Source organism: Heteronotia binoei, chromosome 4 (assembly GCF_032191835.1).
Source record: "Heteronotia binoei isolate CCM8104 ecotype False Entrance Well chromosome 4, APGP_CSIRO_Hbin_v1, whole genome shotgun sequence".
NCBI lineage: Eukaryota > Metazoa > Chordata > Lepidosauria > Squamata > Gekkonidae > Heteronotia > Heteronotia binoei.
The window spans coordinates 7,663,603-7,689,775 of record NC_083226.1 but is presented as its reverse complement, the minus strand read 5'-3'; the positions used below and the strand labels follow the sequence as shown (position 1 = coordinate 7,689,775).

At 49.2% G+C, this 26,173-nt stretch overlaps 1 protein-coding gene across 2 annotated transcripts in view; it reads left to right on the top strand.

Moving 5' to 3' along the window:
- Nucleotides 1-14,100: 14,100 nt before the first annotated feature.
- ILF3 (interleukin enhancer binding factor 3) overlaps nt 14,101-26,173 on the top strand; it is a 31,154-nt gene continuing 19,081 nt past the window's right edge. For both annotated transcript variants that reach the window (XM_060236728.1, XM_060236726.1), the window contains exons 1-3: nt 14,101-14,256; nt 17,835-17,918; nt 18,001-18,230. In XM_060236728.1, the coding sequence (XP_060092711.1) occupies nt 17,916-17,918; nt 18,001-18,230 (233 nt within the window). In that variant the 5' untranslated portion in view covers nt 14,101-14,256; nt 17,835-17,915. The remainder of the gene's footprint in view (nt 14,257-17,834; nt 17,919-18,000; nt 18,231-26,173) is intronic.

Below are 26,173 nucleotides of genomic sequence, written 5' to 3'. Positions count from 1 at the left end.
TGTCCAACCCCCTGCACAATGCAGGAAACCCACAAACACCTCCTCCCAAATTCACAGGATCGCCATTGCTGTCAGATGGCCATCTAGCCTCTGTTTAAAAACCTCCAAGGAAGGAGAGCCCACCACCTCCTGAGGAAACCTGTTCCACTGAGGAATTGCTCTGTCAGGAAGTTCTTCCTAATGTTGAGCCAGAAACTCTTTTGATTTAATTTCAACCCATTGGCTCTGGTCCTACCTTCCGGGGCCACAGAAAACAATTCCACCCCATCCTCTATATGACAGCCCTTCAAGTACTTGAAGATGTGGATTATATCACCTCTCAGCCGCCTCCTCTCCAGGCTAAACATCCCCAGCTCCTTCAACCTTTCCTCATAGGACTTGGTCTCCAGACCTCTCACCATCTTCGTCACCCTCCTCTGGACCCGTTCCAGCTTGTCTATATCCTTCTTAAAATGTGGTGCCCAAAACTGAGCACAATACTCCAGGTGAGGTCTTACCAGAGCAGAGTAAAGCGATACCATCACATCACGTGATCTGGACACTATACTTCTGTTGATACAGCCCGAAATTGCATTTGCTTTTTCTTTTTTTTTGTCCAAATTTTAAAGTTTTATTAAGAAGAAATAATACAAATAAAAGAAAAGACAAAGAAATAAAATAAAAATAGACAGAGAATACATAAACAATCATCTCTCACAAACCACAAACAAGATAGATACAAACAATCAACTACAAACTAACATCTAACAACTAACATCTACCCAACCATACACACTGGGAGATGGAGAGAGTTAAGCATCAAAAAAGGCAAAGGGGGAAAAACCCCATGGTTACTCCGATCCGACACCTCTGCTTTTAACCCATTTATAAATAGGGTCCCATTCCTCTTGACATTTTTGCACATTGCCATTTCTTAATCTTGTGGACATTAGGTCAGATTCTGCGGCTGCCAACAATTTGTTGATAAATTCCTCTCTATTGGGAGTTTTCCCATTTTTCCAATATTTAGCATACAAAATTCTAGCTGTGCATTTGCTTTTTCCTAGTATAGTATAATTTAGCTTTAGAAATGAAGATACCTATTCATGGCCTTGACCCCCTGGTCCAGAAGTCTTGCAGATCTCCCAACAACTGAGTGGAAGGTGCCCTGACATCAAACATCTGAGGGGCTGCAAAGAACACTTAACGTGTTTTACAAATAAATTACTTACTTGATTTGACTGAAAATCCGGCCACCTTTCAGACAGCCTTTGTAATCCGTTTTGGTTGCCTGTCGCTAATGGATTTTTGTGTCATTTCAGTCCAGCTAGCAAAGCACTTTAATTCTTGCGTCAAAGTGCATTCTTCCATTTTCACCTCTTCTCTGTACTTCTGAATCGCGGTAGTGTGCTGCTTAAAGTGTCTGCAGAGCTTCAAATAGCACTGGAGCACTCGACATAGAACATTCAGAAAAAGTTGAAGATCGCACGGTGGAAAAGGGCAGAAAAGCAGCATAGCGCCGTTTGAAGCGTCCAGATTGCTTCAGAGATGGCTCATTAACGGAATGAAATTCACTGCATGAAACCTCCATTCCCTGCATCGCTTTAGCGGAAACTAGGTCAACAACAGATAACATCCAGTTTAGAACAGTGATGTGAAAGGGGCCGTAATGTGTAGTTCTGAGAAAGGGAGCTGTAGCGGGTATGATGGAAGTGGGAGGTGCTTGAACAGGGAGGGATGACCAGCTAAAGCATCCCCCCCTGAGGGACAGCCCAGTCTGCACCCCGTTGCTCACCCCTCTCTTCTGCCTACCACCATTAACTCTTGCAACAAGACATGGGCTTCCTGCCACCAACCTGGTTTGGAGATTTTTCTAATAACTTCCTTATCCCTTGTAACTCACTGTGCCATGCTGGGAGGAGAAGAGCCAGCCTCCAGAAAATACGCACACCTGTATGAAACTCATTCTAAATGTCTTAATGATGTGATATGATATGATAAATTCATTGGCATTGTTCTCAAAAAAGAAAAATGAGAGCAACGAAATGAGGTGCTCTTCCACAAACATACCAACACATCAACACTAAAAAAAGGACATATACATAAACCATTTAAATACATCTAAAACAAATAACCATCCATAGCCCTGCATTTAGCCTAACCACAGCACTTCGATAGAAGCTGCCCTTAAATCTATTTGTCTTAGCCTTCAACACTCTATATCATCTGCCCGACGGTAAGATCTCAAATAGCAAGTGGCCCGGATGTGAAGGGTCCCTTAAGATCATTTGTATCTTCTTTTCACATCCCATATTATACAGATCCACCAATGAGGGGACAGAGCATCCACAAATCTTCTGTGCTCTTAACCATCACTCTTTGGAGCACCCTTCTCTCTGCTTCCGTGCAGCTCCCAAACCACACGCAGAGGCAATAAGATAGAATGCTCTCAATGGAACTACGATAAAAGGCAACCAGCAGACTCCCTGACAGTTGTTGTGATCTTAAGAGTCTTAAATAGTATAGTCGTTGCTGGGCCTTTTTCTCTAGAGCTGAAGTATTTGCCCCCCATGTTAGATCCTGTTAAATAAGGGCGAAAGGGTAGTGAGAGCCAGTTTGGTGTAGTGGTTAAGTGTGCGGACTCTTATCTGGGAGAACCGGGTTTGATTCCCCACTCCTCCACTTGCACCTGCTAGCATGGCCTTGGGTCAGCCATAGCTCTGGCAGAGGTTGTCCTTGAAAGGGCAGCTGCTGTGAGAGCCCTCTCCAGCCCCACCCACCTCACAGGGTGTCTGTTGTGGGGGAGGAAGGTAAAGGAGATTGTGAACCGCTCTGAGACTCTTCGGAGTGGAGGGCGGGATATAAATCCAATATCTTCTTCTATCTTCTAGTGAAGCGTATGGTAGTCCATGGATGAGGATTAGAGGAACCAGAAGCTTGTCCCGTATGGGGGCACCTTTATTATTCTGACATGGCATAGAATCACAGAGTTGGGAGCAACGTTCCCTTCTAAGCTATGGAGTCTTGCGAGCAAACATTCTACTTTTGTGAGCTGCTGGCATTAAAGTGGTGAGCTCCTGCATGGATTAGTGTGCTCCGGGGCCAGCCTCCCTGAGCAGGATGAGCTAAGGCAAAAATGTGTGAGCTGGAGGCTAAAGAACTGTGAGCTAGCTCGCATGAACTCAGTTTAGAGGGAACACTGGTTGGGAGGAACCTCCAAAGTAACAGAGTCCAACCCCCTGCACAATGCAGGAAATTCACAAATCCCTCTCCCCACACACCCCCAGGGACACCTGCTGCAGGCTCTGAAGACGGCCACACAAAAAAAAACAAAAAACGCTCCAGGATTCCTGACAAAACTAGCCTAGGAAAAAAATGGTTGTGTGACCCCCAAGTGACAACGAGCATTTCCCTGGGCATGTAAGAAAGAGCCATGAGAACTAAGCCGTGATGCAACCCTTCCTGCCCTCCTTCTCATGATTTGCCGAAGTTCACAAAATCAACATTGCTGTTAGGTGGTTATCTAGCTGCTGTTTTAAAAATCCCACAGGAGGAGAGCCCACCACCTTCCAAGGAAGTCTCTTCCACTGAGGTACCACTGTCAGGAAGTTCTTCTTAATGTTCAGCCGAAAACTCTTTCGGTTTCATTTCAACCCCTTGGTTCTGGTCCCAGTTTCTGAGGCTCTACGGTTGAACAGCCCCTCCTGAACCCAATTTGCTCATACCCTAAAACAGCCAGACTCAACTCACTCCCAAAGCTCATGGAATAAAGAAGAAGAGTGTCATTTACCCAGTGGGGGGAAGCAAACTAATGGAGTGATAACTGCATGGGTCAACCAATGTTTCTCCAGTAGCTAGCCCAATCGTGTTAGATCTTGAAGGCTAAGCGGGGTCGTATATGGATGGAAGACCACCAAGGAAGTCCAGGGTCGCTATGCTGAGGCAGGCAATATCTTGCTTCGAAAACCTTACTGGGTCACCGGATCAGCTGCAGCTTGACGACACTGTCATCGGTGATCTAATTGAGCCTGCCTCTGCTTTCCATTGCCCAGTAGCCAGAATTCAAAGATACAGCTATTAAACACATCCAAACACCTGGCCCACACATTCCCCAGGGCATGGTTACAGCAGCACCACAGGGATTATGGGAGGTATTTCCAGGCACAAATAAGGACAGTTTAGTAACTGTAAGATCGACCGTGAAGAACTGCTATACAAAACCAGCCAGACTCAACTCACTCCCAAAGCTCATGGAATAAAGAAGAAGAGTGTCATTTACCCAGTGGGGGAAAGCAAACTAATGGAGTGATAACTGCATGGGTCAACCAATGTTTCTCCAGTAGCTAGCCCAATCGTGTTAGATCTTGAAGGCTAAGCGGGGTCGTATTTGGATGGAAGACCACCAAGGAAGTCCAGGTACAAATAAGGACAGTTTAGTAACTGTAAGATCGACCGTGAAGAACTGCTATACAAAACCAGCCAGACTCAACTCACTCCCAAAGCTCATGGAATAAAGAAGAAGAGTGTCATTTACCCAATGGGGGAAAGCAAACTCTCTCTCTCGGCTTGGCTTCGCGAACGAAGATTTAAGAAGGGTGCAATAGTCCACGTTTGCTGCAGGCTCGCTGGTGGCTGACAAGACCAATGCGGGACAGGCAGGTCCGGCCACAGTGGCTGCAGGGAAAAGTCTGATTTGGGGTTGGTGCTGTAGCAGTGCGATTCTTCCTCAATCTCCTTTTGTCCTCAAGACCAGCTATGCGTGCGTTCTCAAAGGAAGAGACAGCCTGGTGGATGGTGTGCCTCCATGCTTTGCGATCTGAGGCTAGGTCAGACCACTGGTGATGGTTGATGTGACAGGTGCTAAGGGATTTCTTCAAGGAGTCCTTGTACCTCTTCTTTGGTGCCCCTCTATTTCGATGGCCGGTGGAGAGTTCGCCATACAGGGCAATCTTGGGAAGGCGGTGGTTTTCCATCCTAGAAATATGCCCTGCCCAGCGCAGCTGCGTCTTCAACAGCAGTGCCTCGATGCTGGTAACCTCTGCCCGCTTGAGGACTTCAGTGTTGGTCACAAAGTCACTCCAGTGGATGTTGAGGATGGTGCGAAGGCAGCGCTGATGAAAGCGCTCAAGGAGTCGCAGGTGATGACGGTATAAAACCCACGATTCGGAGCCATAGATGAGGGTTGTCATCACAACCGCTTTGTAAACATTGATCTTTGTGCCTTTTTTCAGATGCTTGTTGCTCCACACTCTTTTGTGCAATCGGCCAAATGCACGGTTTGCCTTTGCCAGCCTGTTGTCAATCTCCTTGTCGATCTTGGCATCTGAGGAGATGATGCACCCCAGGTAGCTGAACTGCTGGACTGTCTTCAGAACTGATTCACCCACAGTGATGCAGGGAGGGTGATAATCTTCCTGGGGTGCAGGCTGGTGGAGAACTTCTGTCTTCTTCAGACTAACTTCTAGGCCGAATAGCTTGGCAGCCTCTGCAAAGCAGGACGTCATATGCTGCAGAGCTGATACCGAGTGGGAGACGAGTGCAGCATCATCAGCAAACAGTAGCTCTCGGATGAGTTTTTCCATTGTCTTGGAGTGGGCCTTTAGTCGCCTCAGGTTGAACAGGCTGCCATCGGTGCGGTAGCGGATGTAGACACCATCGTCCTCATCTAGATCTACTGCGGCTCTTTGAAGCATCATGCTAAAGAAGATCGTAAAGAGAGTTGGCGCAAGAACGCAGCCTTGCTTTACACCTGTGCCTATTGGGAAGGGCTCCGAGAGGTCGTTGCAGTGTCTGACTTGGCCTCGCTGGTCTTCGTGTAGCTGGATGATCATGCTGAGGAACCTTGGGGGACATCCTAAACGTTCCAAGATTTGCCACAGGCCTTTCCTGCTAACGGTATCGAAAGCTTTGGTAAGGTCGACAAAAGTCACATACAGACCCTTGTTCTGTTCCCTGCATTTCTCTTGGAGCTGCCTGAGAACAAATACCATGTCGGTGGTGCTCCTGTTAGCTCTGAAGCCGCACTGGCTCTCTGGGAGGAGTTCTTCTGCAATGGTGGGCACCAGTCTGTTCAGGAGTATTCTGGCAAGGATTTTGCCTGCGATGGAGAGCAGGGTTATCCCCCGGTAGTTGGAGCAGTCTGACTTTTCCCCTTTGTTCTTGTATAGGGTGATGATGATTGCATCGCGAAAGTCCTGTGGTAATTTGCCTTGTTCCCAGCAGGTGACAAGTACTTTGTGAAGTGAGCTATGTAGTACTGTGCCCCCATGCTTCCAGATCTCTGGTGGAATTCCATCAACTCCTGCTGCCTTGCCACTTTTCAGTTGCTTGATGGCTTTAACAGTCTCTTCTAGGGTGGGGATCTCATCCAACGGAGTGATAACTGCATGGGTCAACCAATGTTTCTCCAGTAGCTAGCCCAATCGTGTTAGATCTTGAAGGCTAAGCGGGGTCGTATTTGGATGGAAGACCACCAAGGAAGTCCAGGTACAAATAAGGACAGTTTAGTAACTGTAAGATCGACCGTGAAGAACTGCTATACAAAACCAGTCTCTCTCCTAGATCTCACATTAAAAAAAAAAAACAAAAAAACCCTCTCGCAGTCATACCAAAGCCGGTTAATACCCAACTGTGAGATGTACCAGACTGGCTCTCTATTAGAGCTATGGCTGACCCAAGGCCATCCCAGCAGCTGCAAGTGGAGGAGTGGGGAATCAAACCTGGTTCTCCCAGATAAGAGTCCACTCACTTAACCACTATGGCTGACCCAAGGCCATGCCAACAGGTGCAAGTGGAGGAGTGGGGAATCAAACCTGGTTCTTCCAGAGAAGAGTTCATGCACTTAACCACTACACCAGACTGGCTCTCTATTAGAGCTATGGCTGACCCAAGGCCATGCTAGCAGGTGCAAGTGGAGGAGTGGGGAATCAAACCTGGTTCTCCCAGATAAGAGTCCACTCACTTAACCACTATGGCTGACCCAAGGCCATTCCAGCAGGTGCAAGTGGAGGAGTGGGGAATCCAACCCGGTTCTCCCAGATAAGAGAGCTCTGGCTGACCCAAGGCCATTCCAGCAGGTGCAAGCGGAGGAGTGGGAAATCAAACCCGGTTCTCCCAGATAAGAGAGCTCTGGCTGACCCAAGGCCATTCCAGCAGCTGCAAGCGGAGGAGTGGGGAATCAAACCAGTTTCTCCCAGAGAAGAGAGCTAGGGCTGACCCTAGGCCATTCCAGCAGGTGCAAGTGGAGGAGTGGGGAATCAAACCCGGTTCTCCCAGATAAGAGAGCTCTGGCTGACCCAAGGCCATTCCAGCAGCTGCAAGTGGAGGAGTGGGGAATCAAACCTGGTTCTCTCAGATGAGAGAGCTATGGCTGACCCAAGGCCATTCCAGCAGCTGCAAGTGGAGGAGAGGGGAATCAAACCCGGTTCTCCCAGATAAGAGAGCTGTGGCTGACCCAAGGCCATTCCAGCAGGTGCAAGTGGAGGAGTGGGGAATCAAACCCGGTTCTCCCAGATAAGAGAGCTCTGGCTGACCCAAGGCCATTCCAGCAGCTGCAAGTGGAGGAGTGGGGAATCAAACCCGGTTCTCCCAGATAAGAGAGCTATGGCTGACCCAAGGCCATTCCAGCAGCTGCAAGTGGAGGAGTGGGGAATCAAACCCGGTTCTCCCAGATAAGAGAGCTATGGCTGACCCAAGGCCATTCCAGCAGTTGCAAGTGGAGGAGTGGGGAATCAAACCCGGTTCTCCCAGATAAGAGAGCTCTGGCTGACCCAAGGCCATTCCAGCAGCTGCAAGTGGAGGAGGGGGGAATCAAACCCGGTTCTCCCAGATAAGAGAGCTCTGGCTGACCCAAGGCCATTCCAGCAGCTGCAAGTGGAGGAGTGGGGAATCAAACCCGGTTCTCCCAGATAAGAGAGCTATGGCTGACCCAAGGCCATTCCAGCAGCTGCAAGTGGAGGAGGGGGGAATCAAACCCGGTTCTCCCAGATAAGAGAGCTCTGGCTGACCCAAGGCCATTCCAGCAGCCACAAGTGGAGGAGTGGGGAATCAAACCCGGTTCTCCCAGATAAGAGAGCTCTGGCTGACCCAAGGCCATTCCAGCAGCTGCAAGTGGAGGAGTGGGGAATCAAACCCGGTTCTCCCAGATAAGAGAGCTATGGCTGACCCAAGGCCATTCCAGCAGCTGCAAGTGGAGGAGGGGGGAATCAAACCCGGTTCTCCCAGATAAGAGAGCTCTGGCTGACCCAAGGCGATTCCAGCAGCCACAAGTGGAGGAGTGGGGAATCAAACCCGGTTCTCCCAGATAAGAGAGCTCTGGCTGACCCAAGGCCATGCCAGCAGCTGCAAGTGGAGGAGTGGGGAATCAAACCCGGTTCTCCCAGATAAGAGAGCTCTGGCTGACCCAAGGCCATTCCAGCAGGTGCAAGTGGAGGAGTGGGGAATCAAACCCGGTTCTCCCAGATAAGAGAGCTCTGGCTGACCCAAGGCCATTCCAGCAGCTGCAAGTGGAGGAGTGGGGAATCAAACCCGGTTCTCCCAGATAAGAGAGCTATGGCTGACCCAAGGCCATTCCAGCAGCTGCAAGTGGAGGAGTGGGGAATCAAACCCGGTTCTCCCAGATCAGAGAGCTCTGGCTGACCCAAGGCCATTCCAGCAGCTGCAAGTGGAGGAGTGGGGAATCAAACCCGGTTCTCCCAGATAAGAGAGCTATGGCTGACCCAAGGCCATTCCAGCAGCTGCAAGTGGAGGAGTGGGGAATCAAACCCGGTTCTCCCAGATCAGAGAGCTCTGGCTGACCCAAGGCCATTCCAGCAGCTGCAAATGGAGGAGTGGGGAATCAAACCCGGTTCTCCCAGATCAGAGAGCTCTGGCTGACCCAAGGCCATTCCAGCAGCTGCAAGTGGAGGAGGGGGGAATCAAACCCGGTTCTCCCAGATCAGAGAGCTCTGGCTGACCCAAGGCCATTCCAGCAGCCACAAGTGGAGGAGTGGGGAATCAAACCCGGTTCTCCCAGATAAGAGAGCTCTGGCTGACCCAAGGCCATTCCAGCAGCTGCAAGTGGAGGAGTGGGGAATCAAACCCGGTTCTCCCAGATAAGAGAGCTATGGCTGACCCAAGGCCATTCCAGCAGCTGCAAGTGGAGGAGGGGGGAATCAAACCCGGTTCTCCCAGATAAGAGAGCTCTGGCTGACCCAAGGCCATGCCAGCAGCTGCAAGTGGAGGAGTGGGGAATCAAACCCGGTTCTCCCAGATAAGAGAGCTCTGGCTGACCCAAGGCCATTCCAGCAGGTGCAAGTGGAGGAGTGGGGAATCAAACCCGGTTCTCCCAGATAAGAGAGCTCTGGCTGACCCAAGGCCATTCCAGCAGGTGCAAGTGGAGGAGTGGGGAATCAAACCCGGTTCTCCCAGATCAGAGAGCTCTGGCTGACCCAAGGCCATTCCAGCAGCTGCAAGTGGAGGAGGGGGAATCAAACCCGGTTCTCCCAGATAAGAGAGCTCTGGCTGACCCAAGGCCATTCCAGCAGCTGCAAGTGGAGGAGGGGGGAATCAAACCCGGTTCTCCCAGATAAGAGAGCTCTGGCTGACCCAAGGCCATTCCAGCAGCTGCAAGTGGAGGAGTGGGGAATCAAACCCGGTTCTCCCAGATAAGAGAGCTCTGGCTGACCCAAGGCCATTCCAGCAGCTGCAAGTGGAGGAGGGGGGAATCAAACCCGGTTCTCCCAGATAAGAGAGCTCTGGCTGACCCAAGGCCATTCCAGCAGCTGCAAGTGGAGGAGGGGGGAATCAAACCCGGTTCTCCCAGATCAGAGAGCTCTGGCTGACCCAAGGCCATTCCAGCAGCTGCAAGTGGAGGAGGGGGAATCAAACCCGGTTCTCCCAGATAAGAGAGCTCTGGCTGACCCAAGGCCATTCCAGCAGCTGCAAGTGGAGGAGGGGGGAATCAAACCCGGTTCTCCCAGATAAGAGAGCTCTGGCTGACCCAAGGCCATTCCAGCAGCTGCAAGTGGAGGAGGGGGGAATCAAACCCGGTTCTCCCAGATAAGAGAGCTCTGGCTGACCCAAGGCCATTCCAGCAGCTGCAAGTGGAGGAGTGGGGAATCAAACCCGGTTCTCCCAGATAAGAGAGCTATGGCTGACCCAAGGCCATTCCAGCAGCTGCAAGTGGAGGAGTGGGGAATCAAACCCGGTTCTCCCAGATAAGAGAGCTCTGGCTGACCCAAGGCCATTCCAGCAGCTGCAAGTGGAGGAGTGGGGAATCAAACCCGGTTCTCCCAGATAAGAGAGCTATGGCTGACCCAAGGCCATTCCAGCAGCTGCAAGTGGAGGAGGGGGGAATCAAACCCGGTTCTCCCAGATAAGAGAGCTCTGGCTGACCCAAGGCGATTCCAGCAGCCACAAGTGGAGGAGTGGGGAATCAAACCCGGTTCTCCCAGATAAGAGAGCTCTGGCTGACCCAAGGCCATGCCAGCAGCTGCAAGTGGAGGAGTGGGGAATCAAACCCGGTTCTCCCAGATAAGAGAGCTCTGGCTGACCCAAGGCCATTCCAGCAGGTGCAAGTGGAGGAGTGGGGAATCAAACCCGGTTCTCCCAGATAAGAGAGCTCTGGCTGACCCAAGGCCATTCCAGCAGCTGCAAGTGGAGGAGTGGGGAATCAAACCCGGTTCTCCCAGATAAGAGAGCTATGGCTGACCCAAGGCCATTCCAGCAGCTGCAAGTGGAGGAGTGGGGAATCAAACCCGGTTCTCCCAGATCAGAGAGCTCTGGCTGACCCAAGGCCATTCCAGCAGCTGCAAGTGGAGGAGTGGGGAATCAAACCCGGTTCTCCCAGATAAGAGAGCTATGGCTGACCCAAGGCCATTCCAGCAGCTGCAAGTGGAGGAGTGGGGAATCAAACCCGGTTCTCCCAGATCAGAGAGCTCTGGCTGACCCAAGGCCATTCCAGCAGCTGCAAATGGAGGAGTGGGGAATCAAACCCGGTTCTCCCAGATCAGAGAGCTCTGGCTGACCCAAGGCCATTCCAGCAGCTGCAAGTGGAGGAGGGGGGAATCAAACCCGGTTCTCCCAGATCAGAGAGCTCTGGCTGACCCAAGGCCATTCCAGCAGCCACAAGTGGAGGAGTGGGGAATCAAACCCGGTTCTCCCAGATAAGAGAGCTCTGGCTGACCCAAGGCCATTCCAGCAGCTGCAAGTGGAGGAGTGGGGAATCAAACCCGGTTCTCCCAGATAAGAGAGCTATGGCTGACCCAAGGCCATTCCAGCAGCTGCAAGTGGAGGAGGGGGGAATCAAACCCGGTTCTCCCAGATAAGAGAGCTCTGGCTGACCCAAGGCCATGCCAGCAGCTGCAAGTGGAGGAGTGGGGAATCAAACCCGGTTCTCCCAGATAAGAGAGCTCTGGCTGACCCAAGGCCATTCCAGCAGGTGCAAGTGGAGGAGTGGGGAATCAAACCCGGTTCTCCCAGATAAGAGAGCTCTGGCTGACCCAAGGCCATTCCAGCAGGTGCAAGTGGAGGAGTGGGGAATCAAACCCGGTTCTCCCAGATCAGAGAGCTCTGGCTGACCCAAGGCCATTCCAGCAGCTGCAAGTGGAGGAGGGGGAATCAAACCCGGTTCTCCCAGATAAGAGAGCTCTGGCTGACCCAAGGCCATTCCAGCAGCTGCAAGTGGAGGAGGGGGGAATCAAACCCGGTTCTCCCAGATAAGAGAGCTCTGGCTGACCCAAGGCCATTCCAGCAGCTGCAAGTGGAGGAGTGGGGAATCAAACCCGGTTCTCCCAGATAAGAGAGCTCTGGCTGACCCAAGGCCATTCCAGCAGCTGCAAGTGGAGGAGGGGGGAATCAAACCCGGTTCTCCCAGATAAGAGAGCTCTGGCTGACCCAAGGCCATTCCAGCAGCTGCAAGTGGAGGAGGGGGGAATCAAACCCGGTTCTCCCAGATCAGAGAGCTCTGGCTGACCCAAGGCCGTTCCAGCAGCTGCAAGTGGAGGAGGGGGAATCAAACCCGGTTCTCCCAGATAAGAGAGCTCTGGCTGACCCAAGGCCATTCCAGCAGCTGCAAGTGGAGGAGGGGGGAATCAAACCCGGTTCTCCCAGATAAGAGAGCTCTGGCTGACCCAAGGCCATTCCAGCAGCTGCAAGTGGAGGAGGGGGGAATCAAACCCGGTTCTCCCAGATAAGAGAGCTCTGGCTGACCCAAGGCCATTCCAGCAGCTGCAAGTGGAGGAGTGGGGAATCAAACCCGGTTCTCCCAGATAAGAGAGCTATGGCTGACCCAAGGCCATTCCAGCAGCTGCAAGTGGAGGAGGGGGGAATCAAACCCGGTTCTCCCAGATAAGAGAGCTCTGGCTGACCCAAGGCCATGCCAGCAGCTGCAAGTGGAGGAGTGGGGAATCAAACCCGGTTCTCCCAGATAAGAGAGCTCTGGCTGACCCAAGGCCATTCCAGCAGGTGCAAGTGGAGGAGTGGGGAATCAAACCCGGTTCTCCCAGATCAGAGAGCTCTGGCTGACCCAAGGCCATTCCAGCAGGTGCAAGTGGAGGAGGGGGGAATCAAACCCGGTTCTCCCAGATAAGAGAGCTATGGCTGACCCAAGGCCATTCCAGCAGCTGCAAGTGGAGGAGGGGGGAATCAAACCCGGTTCTCCCAGATAAGAGAGCTCTGGCTGACCCAAGGCCATTCCAGCAGCTGCAAGTGGAGGAGGGGGGAATCAAACCCGGTTCTCCCAGATAAGAGAGCTCTGGCTGACCCAAGGCCATTCCAGCAGCTGCAAGTGGAGGAGGGGGGAATCAAACCCGGTTCTCCCAGATAAGAGAGCTATGGCTGACCCAAGGCCATTCCAGCAGCTGCAAGTGGAGGAGGGGGGAATCAAACCCGGTTCTCCCAGATAAGAGAGCTCTGGCTGACCCAAGGCCATGCCAGCAGCTGCAAGTGGAGGAGTGGGGAATCAAACCCGGTTCTCCCAGATAAGAGAGCTCTGGCTGACCCAAGGCCATTCCAGCAGGTGCAAGTGGAGGAGTGGGGAATCAAACCCGGTTCTCCCAGATCAGAGAGCTCTGGCTGACCCAAGGCCATTCCAGCAGGTGCAAGTGGAGGAGGGGGGAATCAAACCCGGTTCTCCCAGATAAGAGAGCTATGGCTGACCCAAGGCCATTCCAGCAGCTGCAAGTGGAGGAGGGGGGAATCAAACCCGGTTCTCCCAGATAAGAGAGCTATGGCTGACCCAAGGCCATTCCAGCAGCTGCAAGTGGAGGAGGGGGGAATCAAACCCGGTTCTCCCAGATAAGAGAGCTCTGGCTGACCCAAGGCCATTCCAGCAGGTGCAAGTGGAGGAGTGGGGGAATCAAACCCGGTTCTCCCAGATAAGAGAGCTATGGCTGACCCAAGGCCATTCCAGCAGCTGCAAGTGGAGGAGGGGGGAATCAAACCCGGTTCTCCCAGATAAGAGAGCTCTGGCTGACCCAAGGCCATTCCAGCAGGTGCAAGTGGAGGAGTGGGGGAATCAAACCCGGTTCTCCCAGATAAGAGAGCTCTGGCTGACCCAAGGCCATTCCAGCAGCTGCAAGTGGAGGAGGGGGGAATTAAACCCGGGCTGGCATCAGCGTTCCCTCTGAGCGAGCTCAGCTTCTCAGCCTCCAGCTCACACTTCTTGTCCTTGCTCAGGAAGGACGGCCCCAGAGCACGCTGACTGATGCAGCAGCTCACAGCTTTAATGCCAGGAGCTCACAGAGTAGGATTTTTGCCCACAAGAACATTGGCGGAATCAACGGCCGTGCCGCTCAGCTGCAGCGCCAGACCCCGCCAAGAGGCTCCTGTGAGCCAGGCCACCTTCCTGTGCGGAGGAGCGAGGGGAACCTTCCATCTTTCCCGCCCGGCCCGACCCGGCCCCTCCTCCCCCTCAGCCTGCCTGCGCCAAAGGGAAAACAAAATGGCGGCGGGGAGGCGGGGCCACGGCCGCGCTCTCCTCGCAGAGGCCGACTCGCCGGCGCGCGAAAGCCCGAGGCCCGCCCCCTGGCCGGCCGCTCACTGGCGGAGGCGCGCGCGCGTCATCGGCGTCACGTGGCCTCCTCCTCCCCCCTCCCCCGCCGGCGCCCCGCCTTTCTTCTTCAGCCGCCCCTCCCCCTCGCTGGCTCTCTCGCTCGCGCGCGCTCAGGTCGTGACGACGACGACGGCCGCGGATCCCGGTGCGGGCATCGAGCGCTCCCCTCGCCGCCGGCTGTGGGAGCCACTCTCCCCGCCACCACCGACGACACGCCGGCCGGCCCTCGCTCGCCCGCTCGCCTGGTAAGCGGAGGGAGCCGGAATCTGCGGCGGAGGCCTCGTCGCCCCGGAGAGGCCTGGCGGGTGTGCGCGGGAGGGAGGGAGGGAGGGCGCTGCTGAGGAGGCGGGAAGGGAGCAGCGGCGAGGCGTTTTCGCGGCCTTCGGCGGCGGCTTCTTCACGCGGGCTCCATTGTGTGAGGAGACAAAATGGCGGCGGCGGCTGGGCCGGGAGCGGGGGGGGGAGGGGCCGCCTGGCCTCGAGGGAATCCCGCCCCCCCCCTCGCTCCACGTGGGTCCCCCTCTCGGCTCCGCGCCCGCCTCAAGCGGCCTTTTGTTCAGGTGCGCCTTCCTCCGGTTTCGCCGCCCTTAGCAACCGACCTCGACCCGGACGCTGTTGGCGCGTGGCTGGGAGGAAAGAGGCGGCGGCGGGGATCGGCCTCCCTCCCTCCCTCCCTCTTAGGGAGAATTCAGGACTGCGTTGCCCCCAGGCCACGCTGCAGCCTTGAAGCGTCGGCTTCCTTTTTAGGGGGCTTCAAGGTCTTGGGGGCGGGGGGGGGCGCCTGCTCCCCTAAATATAGGAAGTCAGGGGAGGGACGGTGGTTCAGTGGTAGAGCATCTGCTTGGGAAGCAGAAGGTCCCAGGTTCAATCCCTGGCATCGCCAAGAAAAGGGTCCAGGCAAATAGGTGTGAAAAACCTCCGTTTGAGACCCTGGAGAGCCATGAATGGGGCTGTGGCTCAGTGGTAGAGCATCTGCTTGGGAAGCAGAAGGTCCCAGGTTCAATCCCTGGCATCGCCAAGAAAAGGGTCCAGGCAAATAGGTGTGAAAAACCTCCGTTTGAGACCCTGGAGAGCCATGAATGGGGCTGTGGCTCAGTGGTAGAGCATCTGCTTGGGAAGCAGAAGGTCCCAGGTTCAATCCCTGGCATCGCCAAGAAAAGGGTCCAGGCAAATAGGAGTGAGAAACCTCAGCTTGAGACCCTGGAGAGCCATGAATGGGGCTGTGGCTCAGTGGTAGAGCATCTGCTTGGGAAGCAGAAGATCCCAGGTTCAATCCCCGGCATCGCCAAGAAAAGGGTCCAGGCAAATAGGTGTGAAAAACCTCCGCTTGAGACCCTGGAGAGCCGCTGCCAGTCTGAGAAGACAATATAGACTTCGATGGACCCAGTGTCTGATTCAGTAGAAGGCAGCTTCATATGTTCAAGTTCTTACCTGGTTCTCGAGTGGCGTGGGAGTCCCAGCGTTCATCCGTTGTTACAGGTCGGGTGTTTTCGCACGTGCTAAAAGAATGCAGTTTGGGTTGACTTTGGTGACCTTTTGCGAGTGCACAGTAAGAAAAAAAAAGGCAATCCAGTTCCAGAAGTGGTTTGAAAGTTGTGTTATATAGCGTGCGTGGGGATACTCTTGTCACCTGGTGAAAACAACGCCATGTGGACTTGCCCAAAGTGTTAACTAATAAGTGCATTTCTGAATGATCGTCGGGGGTTGCATTTTTGTTTCAGACTGCCCAGTATTGAGTTATCAGGTTAGAAAGTAATACTAGGTTGGCTAGATTCAACCCTAGCAGCTCTGAGATATTCAAGGTATAGATTTTTTGAGCATCAAAGCTCCCTTTGAAAGTCCAAAAATCTTGTCGGTTTCTAAGGTTCTGCTGGACTCCCTCTGCCTGTTCTACCATTGGCCATCATGGATTTGCTTACAAGAAATAGTGAAGCGTTTATCGAGACTCTATTTGTGCACTATTATCAGCTATTTGTGCACTAAAGGAGACTATTCTACTGTCTTTGGACTGTTATCCAGCATTTTCATATGTCTATTCATGCAAGTAGCCATGATGGTATGAAGCAGCAGAACAAAATTTGAGACCAGTGGGAATCTATAAGACCAACAATGTTTTATTAAAGATATAAGCTTTCATGTGCATGCACACAAAAGCTTATACTTTGAATAAAATTTGGTTGGTCTTAAAGTTGCCAAATGGTTTCAAACTTTGTTAAACTCCTATTCATAACTTTAAAATTGAAATTTCTGTGTCTCTCCCCCCCCCATGCTGTACCTTGTTTTCCACCAAAACCCCCAAATTGCTTACATAGTTAGCAAAAAAAATCTTACATAGCTGAAATAGTGTTTATGGGTAGGGATGAAATTAGATTTTGGCACTTTATGGGCTTATTTTTGATACAAACATTCTATGGAAGTGTAATGATGGATTTAAGCTAGCATTGTGCTTGACTTGTGGCTGCTTGGTACCATGTTAGTAAGGGGGGCTGCTGCTCAGTTGCCTTGGCAGCTCTAGGTGTGGGAATCTGCCACGTCTGGTGTCTGCTGGACCCATCACATCAGATTTTGGAAGCTAAACAGGGTTGGCGCTGTTTAGTATTTGGATGGGTGACCATGGAAGTCCAGGGTCACTGTGCAGAGTCAGGCAGTGGCAAAACACCTCTGAATGTATCTCGCCTTGACTCCTCAAGGTTAGCATAAGTTAGCTGTGACTTGATGGTGCTTTACATGCACACAGTGTTTCAAGATGGGCTCCATTCCATCATGACATATACATTTGCCACCTGTAGCAAGGAGGTGACCCCCTTCAGTAGAATCTGGGTTGAGGGGTTTGGGGTGGGAGAGTTTAGACAACAAACTTTGCTATGGTTAGTGTTATGATAAAGGTCAAAACTTAGATCGTTCAGCTCGTTCCTCAATGAACAGGGAATTGGGGTTGAGGGAAGGAGTTAAATGCTCATCCCCAGCACTGTTCCCCTGATCAGATTAGTGGCTCCAGAGAGTTGGTAGTCTCCTCTTGACTTCAAATTATCTTGACATTAAATTACAGGTCTTCATTGTCTAGTCCAGGGGTGTTGAATATGCAGCCTGGGGGCCAAATCAGGCCTGTAATTTAATAAACTGGCTGTCATCTGCTTCCTTCTCCCTCTCTCTTGCTTCCTTCTGCATCACAGCTTGCTTTGCAAGGCTTGCTCAATCACACAGGAGCTACTGAGCAAAACCTCTATTTTTCTCCATTGGCTGAGGCTCCTCCATTGGGGAGGAAGGGGGGAAGGCAGAACTTGTTTTTTCAAGCTCTCTCAATTGCATAGCAGAGCTACTGAGCCAAGCCTGTCTTCCTTCTATTGGCTGAGGCTCCTCCCCCTCCTGGTTCCCTGGGGAAGGAAGGAAAGAGCCAGAGCTTCCTTTACCCAGTTCCCTAGATTCCACAAGAGAAATACAAAGAAAACACCTTTAAGACCAACAAGTGTTAATGTTTAAGTATAGGCAGCATGAGTGGGCTTCCAGGTAGGCTCTGAAGAGCAAGCCTAAGCAGGTGTGCTCAGAAGTCTACTGCAGTCTTTTCAGTGGGGCTTGCTCCCTGGAAAGTGTCCTTAGGATTGCAGTGCAAATGTTTTGCTTCACAGGTGTAATTACATCAGCTTTACATTGCTCTGAAACAAAAAAGTTTAGCAACTTTTTATTTTAGTGTTGATACAGTTAATCCTACACACTTGATACAGATTTGTACTTACGGGATGAATGTTGAGTAATGTGGTTTATCATATCATAGTTTCACAGATACACCTGATTTGATCTAATTTTTTTTTTTTTTCATTTTCAGACTACCAAAGCTTTTACAGTTGGTGCTGCTTCAAAGACGGAAGTTTTTCTTCAGAAATTCAGCTAGGAATCAGGAGCAAAAATGGTAAGGATTTGCCATTCAGAAGCTTTTTTAAAAAAAAAATAAAAGCAATGCATAGTTTATTCTACATTTTGTCACTTTTCAGCGACCGATGCGTATTTTTGTGAACGATGACCGCCATGTCATGGCAAAGCATTCTGCAGTTTATCCAACTCAGGAAGAGCTGACAGCAGTTCAGAACATGGTCTCTCATACTGAACGTGCTCTCAAAGCTGTGTCTGACTGGATTAATGAACAGGAGAAAGGCAGCGGTGACCAGCCAGAGCCAACAGAGGCCATGGAGACAGCAGCTGAAGAAGAGAACAAAGAAGGAAGGTAAGTGACACAGTTGATCAGTTGTTTTTCATCATTTTACAAGTTTTACCATTGTTGATCACTTGTTATGTATCTAGTTAGTGACAGTCATCGTTTTGTAACACGTGTGCTTTGTGTGTGAAGGCAAGAAGGGAATGCTTCTTGGGTCCAGCAGAATGAAGAAAAAACCAAAAAAAAGGTTTGAATAGTTAGTAATAAAATGAAGCCTGGAATATTTTTTACTCGCATTCTCCCTTTGTGTCACCAAAGACAAAGCTGCCGTTACTATGGTGGGAGAGGTGGTCATGCCTGGCGCTGCCACTTGCCATTTCTATTTGTTTGGTTGAGCAGAGTATAATACATTTGAACATTCCGCAGCCTCTCATCAGTTTGGTCAGTCATAGGATTTGCTGCTACTGCAGAATCTAGTGCACTAAAAAAGGGCACATGCAGGTTTTGAATAAACGTTGCAGCTGAAGGCTTGGAGCAAAGTGAATCTCGTGATGTATTGTAGAAGATGGAGATGTGCATGCTGCATAAATTGGCACCTCAAGAGACTAAAGGAATTAATCGCAGCATGAACTTTCATGAGAGAGCTCATGTTATCAGGTGCAGTAATTAAGCGCATATTTACAAAAGTTTATTCTGGAATAAATTGTTAAATTGCTGCTGGAGTTCTCTTTTATTGCCAAAGACTAATACTGATGCCTATCTGGAATTACCATGTAGCATCAGTTTTGCATCAAGAATGTATTGTTAAGTTAATTAACAATACATACTGAAATCCAGTGTGTTACCTTAAAGATAAACAATTTCTGTTCCAGCATGAGAGTTCCAGATTCAAAAATCAGTTCAGGTGCATATTGGAAGGAAATTTTGCACATAGCTATAAGGACCACCACTGCTGTGGGGAAAGTATAGTTGTCTGCAACTATAGGATTAAGTTTTTACACACACAAGGCTGATGAGAGAAACCTCATCCAGAACTCCTAATGGGGTACAGAACAGAAACAAAAAAGATAAAGAACAAATCAAGAAAAAGGCAGTATGAATTAAACGGAAATCAACTTAACATCAGTATAGGGGTTATACTAAAATACAATACGTTAAAAGAGCCAGTTAAAATATCTAAAATAATGGTCCTGTGGAGTTACTAAAAGTTATGCTGTATAAGGAAATCCAGGTTTCTTTAAACCAGGATGACAGATTATGTTTAATTCAAATACAACACTTTCCTGTTTTGTATAATCTGTTTGAAGGCTTTTTTGGTTGAATGATGACTGTCAGATCTTAACACTGTTTTTGGACATAATCTTTCTGGTCTTAATTAATTTTTTTTGGACATAATCTTTCTACTTGCAAGTAAACTGTTAGGTGTGTTGTACTTCATTTATTTGTTATGAAGATCCATCGTTTTCTTACCAGTAAGGAACATGAGAAGTGTAAGTTGAAAATGGAAACAGTTGTAACGAAAAGAAAAATTTTATTACTACAGCACTGTGCAACAGTAGTAAATACCTGCATTTCCACGCAGCAGTGTAAGAAACATACATTTAAAGAACAGATCAGGAAATAGCCATAAAAACTAGCTTTCAATATTACAGGAAAATTGGGTATTCAGTTTAATTTAAGGTATCTGAGGGCATTGGATGCTATCCTGGTCGTTTGTATTGGGGTAAGTCCCTTTCACTGAATTTATTTCTGAGTAAACACACATACATACTGGACTGCAAGAATCATGTTAACTTTATTAGTAATGCTAACAATCCTTGTTGATTATATGTGTCTCTACTCCTTATTGATTATGCCTCTCAGTTGTAGTAAATGCTCTTCAATAGCATAACTTATGCAGTGTATAAAAGATTCAGTGCTTCTGGACCTTCAGTTCAGTCCTTCAGGAAATGAAAAAAAAATTGCACGAACAGACTTCAACATTGCACTTCCTTTTTCCTTGATTGCATGCATGTGTATTCAGAGATGTGAAGGCCTGAGGAAATTGTGTGTGTGCACATCCTTTTTGAGGGCTCAGTGTTTGCAATTAATTTTTTTTCAAATTTGGTGCATCTCTGAAAAAAAATCCGCAAATATTTCATCTTCTAGAATGAGTAAAATGCTTCTTAAGGCAAGTTTTTTTTCACATAGTATATAGCATGGGAATAGATGGGGTTTCCCAATGAAAATTAATCCCGACAAGATTTCTTAGAAAGGCAGGCCAGGGACTTGAGATTCTCCTGTTTTGGATGAGATGATCCCCTTCAAAAACCAGGTTAGCAGCTTGAGAGTGTTGTCTGACACAGCGGTTATCTTAGACAACCAGGTGGCTGCTGTGGCTCACAATGTGTTTCCCCAGCTGTGGCTGGTGTCAGCTGTACATTCCTGGTTCTGTCAGACCTAGCCACAGTGAATTATGCCTTAGTTGCATTTAGACTGGTCTTTTTTGTCATGTGCTCTCCTTGGGGCTGCCATTGAAGAGTGTTTGGATGTTGTAGCTAGTGCAGAATTCTGTAGCTAGACAGCTGGTCAGGGCCAGCTATCAGAAATATACGTCTCCAATACTACAGCAATTACAGTGGCTACTGATCAGCTCCCAAGCTCAATTCAGTGTGTTGATTTTGCCTTTTAAAGCCCAGCATGGCTTGGCACCAAAGCTTCTGGAGGGCTGTCTTCTTCCACATGCTCCTGCCTCAGAATTAAGGTTACAGGAAGATGTACCTCTGTCTCACCAGTTAAATATGCTTATTTGGTAGATGCTGCCTTTTTAGTAGAGGCAGCCCCACATTTATGGAACACCCTCGCTATAGGTGTGCCTGGCCGTGTCACTGTCAGTCTTCAGGGGGTAGTTGAAGACCATTTTATTTAGGACTGAATTTTGATTTATTTAGCTTTTATTATTGACAGTCCTAATTTGAGTCTTAAAGCTTATTTTTAAGGTTTTATAATTGTTCTGCTTTGTATTTATATTGTAGGCTGCCAAATTCTGCAAGTAAAGTAGCTAATAAAGAAATAAAAATGAGGAAAATTTGGGAAGCACTGGAAACTTCCCTAAGAAATAGTTGATTTTGAGTGAGAAAAATTTCATTTTACAAAGCATTTTGTTCATTACAAATATATGACATGATAAGTTTGGGGACTTTCTCTGTTTTTCTAATGGGACAGTTTTGGGCCATAATCAGAAACTTCCATATTATAGGCCAGTATAACATTTTCAAGATTTTTTTTTGTTTACATCATTTTATAAAGTTCAATTTCTTATCCAATAATCTGAAAGTTCTATTTATTGGAGCTTTGCCTTGTAGTCTCTGAGTGGAAAGGTGGCATTAAAATGTTTTCAGCCAAAATAAAATAATTCAGAAAGTTTTTTTAAAAAATAACTTTCTTGTACTAGAGAAATTGTTTTCTACCTTCAGCTCCCCTCCCCCTTGGTGGGAAAAATTAAAGATACTTGTGCAGTGGTAGCATAGGTTCGGCAGTTTGCATCTTTCTCAAGTTAAGTATAGAAAGTGGAACCATCTAGGCCAGTGTTTCCCATTTGCAGGGTTGTGACCTGGTACCGGGCCATGGAAGCCTCACTACCGGGCCACAAGAAAAACCAATGCTAGCCCCGCCCTCAGCAAAGCATGACCTCTGCTCTGCTTCCTTCCTTCCCCCATCTCGCTGTTGTTCAGAGAAAAGCTAGCCTTGAAGACTGACACAGGCTACAAAGCCTGCGCTCCATTTGGCTTCCTTCCTTCCCCCGTCTTTCTGTTCAGAAAAAAGCTAGCCTTGAAGACTGATACAGGCTGCAAAGCCTGAGCTCTGTTTGGCTTCCTTCCTTCCCCTGTCTCTGTGTTGTGCAGAGAGGAGCTGGGCTGCCTCTCCTTCCTTCTCTCTCTCTCCCCCCTCCCCCCCCCCCCCCCCCCCAGAGTTTAAGAAAAAAGCTGGAGTCCACTGGCACTTTAGACCCTTCAAGTGTTCTTCAGCGGGTATGAGCTTTCATGTGGCTTGCAGTATGCTCTTTTGGGGAGATTTCTCCAGGAGGCCTGGGCAGCAAAGAAGGGTGTGTGTGTTTTTCAGCCAGGGTGGGCATTCCAGTAGCTGTTTTTTTAACCAAATGACCCCTGGGCAGAATTGTTGCTGGCTGGGGGTCATCTGATGGTGAGAGAGCGGTTTTTTCCCTCCCCCCCCACCCCTTCTTTCTTTCCCTGCAAGTGATGCTCTGTCTGTATTCCCTGATGCTGTGGGGGGGGGGGGGAAGCAAACAGTGAGAGGGCTTCTAGTGCCCTGACCCCACTGGTGGACATTCTGGTGCTTTTTGGGCATTGTATGAGAGAATTTTGGACTGGATAGTCCACTGACCTGATCCAAACACAGCTCCTCATTATGTTCTTTCTTTCCATGTCTTTTCCTCCCCTTCCATTTCTTTCTTTCCTTCCATTTTTTACTGATGATGAACTTTTCTGTTCATCATACTGTTGTTACAGACATAGGAGCTCTGCCAATGAAAAGCTGGCACCCCCCCAATGTAGCCAGCTGGCCTCTCTATGAGATTTCTGTGTGAGTGAGTGAGAGAGAGAGTGTGTGGGGCAGAAAGAGATTACTGCAGAATATCTCAATAGCACTGGAAGTGATGGTACTATGAACTTGGCACAATTTTACTGGTCCTGCTTTTTAATGGCAAGGGAAAATTAAAATTAAACTCCTCCTATAGATATTAAAAAGGATGAAAAAGAAGTTCACTGGCTAAATATCTGCAAAACAGGTTGCTTTTAAAGGCATGGGAAACACAGCCAGTAAAAAGCTGCAGGGCTCTCATAAATATCCTTTTTGGAATAACTACAGAAAAGCTTGTCATGAACGTCATATAACTGGAAATTAATTCATTAATTGCAGTACAGTTCTCTGCTACCTTTCACAGGAATTTCCTGGTGTTTCAGCCAAATAAAAGTATGAAAAATAGCTGTCGAAAGATTTTCTTGAAACCAAGCAAGCTTGGTTATAGCTTGAGTCAGGGTTCCAGAAGTAGCAGCTGTGAAGGAAGGGCCTACTAAATGTTTCAGCATATTTTGAGGTAGAGCAGCTGCCAGGGCCGAGTGTGGGTAATACACAGTGCTGATGGCAATGGCAACAGCACTCCCAACTGCATACACTGGCCAGTGCTGTTGAGGAAGGGGTGTGTAGGTGGTGCAGGCAATTGAACACGGGCATTAGGAGTGCTTGCAAGCTAGAGAAGAACACACAAACAGATAGGTGCATGCAGGTGTGGGAGTGGAAGGAAAGGACTGCCCACTTTCTACCCCCATTTTGGCTCAGCATGAGTTTCAGAGAGATTTTTCTGAAAATGAAGTTACTTCAGAAGAGGCAGGTTTGGGGGAGTACCCTGGAAGTGACATCACAGGAAAAGGTGGGAGTTTTGGTTCAGTGTGCCCCGGAAGTGGCATCACTTAGCCCTTGACACCACAGGAAATGACATAATTCTTGTCTTCCGGCTCCACCCCCAAAGTCTCTTGGCTCCACCCCGAAATTTTAAGTGGACCACGAAGGAGAAGTGTAAAAATAACCGGGCCACAGGAAAGAAAAGTTTGGGAAACCCTGATCTAGGCAAAAGAGAAATGATAGAAGTTGCAGGCTGTGTTATACACAGACCTTCAGGGCCAGTTTGGGTTATTGGTTAAGAGTTGTGTGCTCTAGTCTGGAGAGCCAGGTTTGATTCTCCACTTTTCTACATGCAGCTGCTGGGTGACCTTGGGTCAGTCAGTTATCTTAGAGCTGTTCTCTCAAGAGCAGATCTTTTCTCAGAGCTCTCTCAGCCCCACCTACCTCGCATGGTGTCTGTTGTGAGAGGAAGAGAAGGCAATTGCAAACTGCTCTTGAGACTTTTCTTCTTCCTGTTGTAATTTAAATTTTTTTAAAAAAATGTGGTTATCCTGTCTCATGTAAAAGAACACTTAATATGAGTTGCTAGAGGGGTTGATTAAAAGGGAACATGAAGCATATTTCTTAAGCAACACAATAAAACGTGTTTACCTTCAAGTATTATAACGAAATCAAATACTATAATGAAAGAAACTTTAAACTTTTCTCCAGATTTCTAGTTATTTCTGTTTCACTCCTCTCTCTGTGAAGCAGGGTTGGTGGGGGTGACCTAAGCAAGCTCCTGGGCTGAGTGGAGATTTGGATTGAGGTCTTCCCAGTCCTAGGCTGACACACTGCTACCCATTCCTCTGGCCCTTTTGATACCCGAGCATGAAGCCCTTGGTCAGAAAGTTGCTTGCCATTCTTGTTGAGAGCGAAAAAAGAATACTTTTGGTTTCTTTCATGAACTTAGAAATACAATTTCCCATTAATATAGGGAAGCAAACTCTTGTTCTTCTATAACAGGTGTGGGGAACCTTTTTTTCTGCCAAGGGCCATATGGATATTTATAACATCATTCGCGGACTATAAAAAATTATCAGCTTAAAAAACAATGCTTTGCCAAGGGAGAATGATTCAGGCCAGCAAAATTAATGCAAACAATTGTTTTTCTATTTGAAGTCGTGTGGGGAGAGCCTAATCCAGTGTGCGCACACGCATACACACACACACAGCCCGCCTCCCTAGGTAAGTGCATAGGTCCAGGGCTTTTTTGTAGGAACAAACCAGCAGGAACTCAGTAGCATATTAGACCACATCCCCTAATATTAGCATATTAAGTCACACCATCTGGGATAATCAAGTGCAAACTGAACTGTGACAGTAACTTTTCCAGGCCCTGCAGCAATTCTGACCAGCCAGCCAGGCCCCAGGGAGACTGCTGTACAATACATCTGGGCCCTGTGATCCCTGCCTGGCCCTGGGGAGGCTGCTTCACAGCACATCTGGGACCCACGATCCTCGCTGGCCAGCCAGGCCTCAGAGAGGCTGCCACGTGGCTCGGTTTGGTCCAGCAATCTCTGAGGGCCACACCAAGTGACCTTGAGGGCCGTATATGGCCCTTGGAACAGAAGTTCCCTATCCCTGTTCTATAACTACTGTATGTTGCATTACTAAAATAAAATTGCCATTTTGGCTGTCAAACTTTATTTATGAATTTATTAACAAGTTTTTTTGTTACTGGAAAACTAGATTGGGAGAACCCTTTTCCAAGAGAGTCAGAAAACCAGAATGAGTAGAATAAAAATGCGGGGAGTTCAGGGGTCTGCCCTTCAATGGCTTACTTCTTTTCTCCAAAGTTGGGGACAAAGGGTGGCTATGTGGTGTGCCTCAAGGGCAGTTCTCTCCCCGATGCTGTTTATGGGCTGGGTTGTCACCAGTATGCAGATGATACCCATCTCTATTGATGGAGGGGCAGTCCAGCTGCGCCCTGGAAGATCTGGACCTGGCATTGCAAGCCGTAGTGAAATGGCTCCGACAGAGTCGACTGAAATTGAATCCAGCAAAGACAGGTCCTGTGCCTAGGTCATGGTGGTCTGGGTAGAGAGATCCCTCTTCCGGGCTTTGATGGGACATCTATGGCGCCAGCTCCAAGGGTCAAGAGCTTAGGGGTGCTCCTGGAGCCTTCGTTGACTATGGAGGCAGAGGTAGCAGCCACTGCCAAATCCGCATTTTACCAGTTCATTTTACTTAGACGGATAAGGCAGCTGGCTCCATACCAGGAACACGATGACCTGGCAACAGTGATTCATGCGATGGTCACGTTGAGATTAGACTGCTGTAACGCTCTCTGCTTGGGGCTGCCCTTGACTGAAATTCAGAGGCTGCAACTAGTGCAAAACGCAACAGCCAGGTTGCTAATGGAGCTACCTGCACAGGAGCACATTCAACCTGCGCTGGAAAAGTTGCACTGGTTGCTTGTGGCATTCCAAATTTGCTTCAAGGTGCTGGTCATAACCTTTAAAGCCCTACATGGCCTGGGACCGCCTCTCCCCATACGTACCCCAGAGAGCACTACGTTCAGGATCCCAAAATCTTCTTAAGATCCCCGGACCGAAAGAAGCCGGATTGTC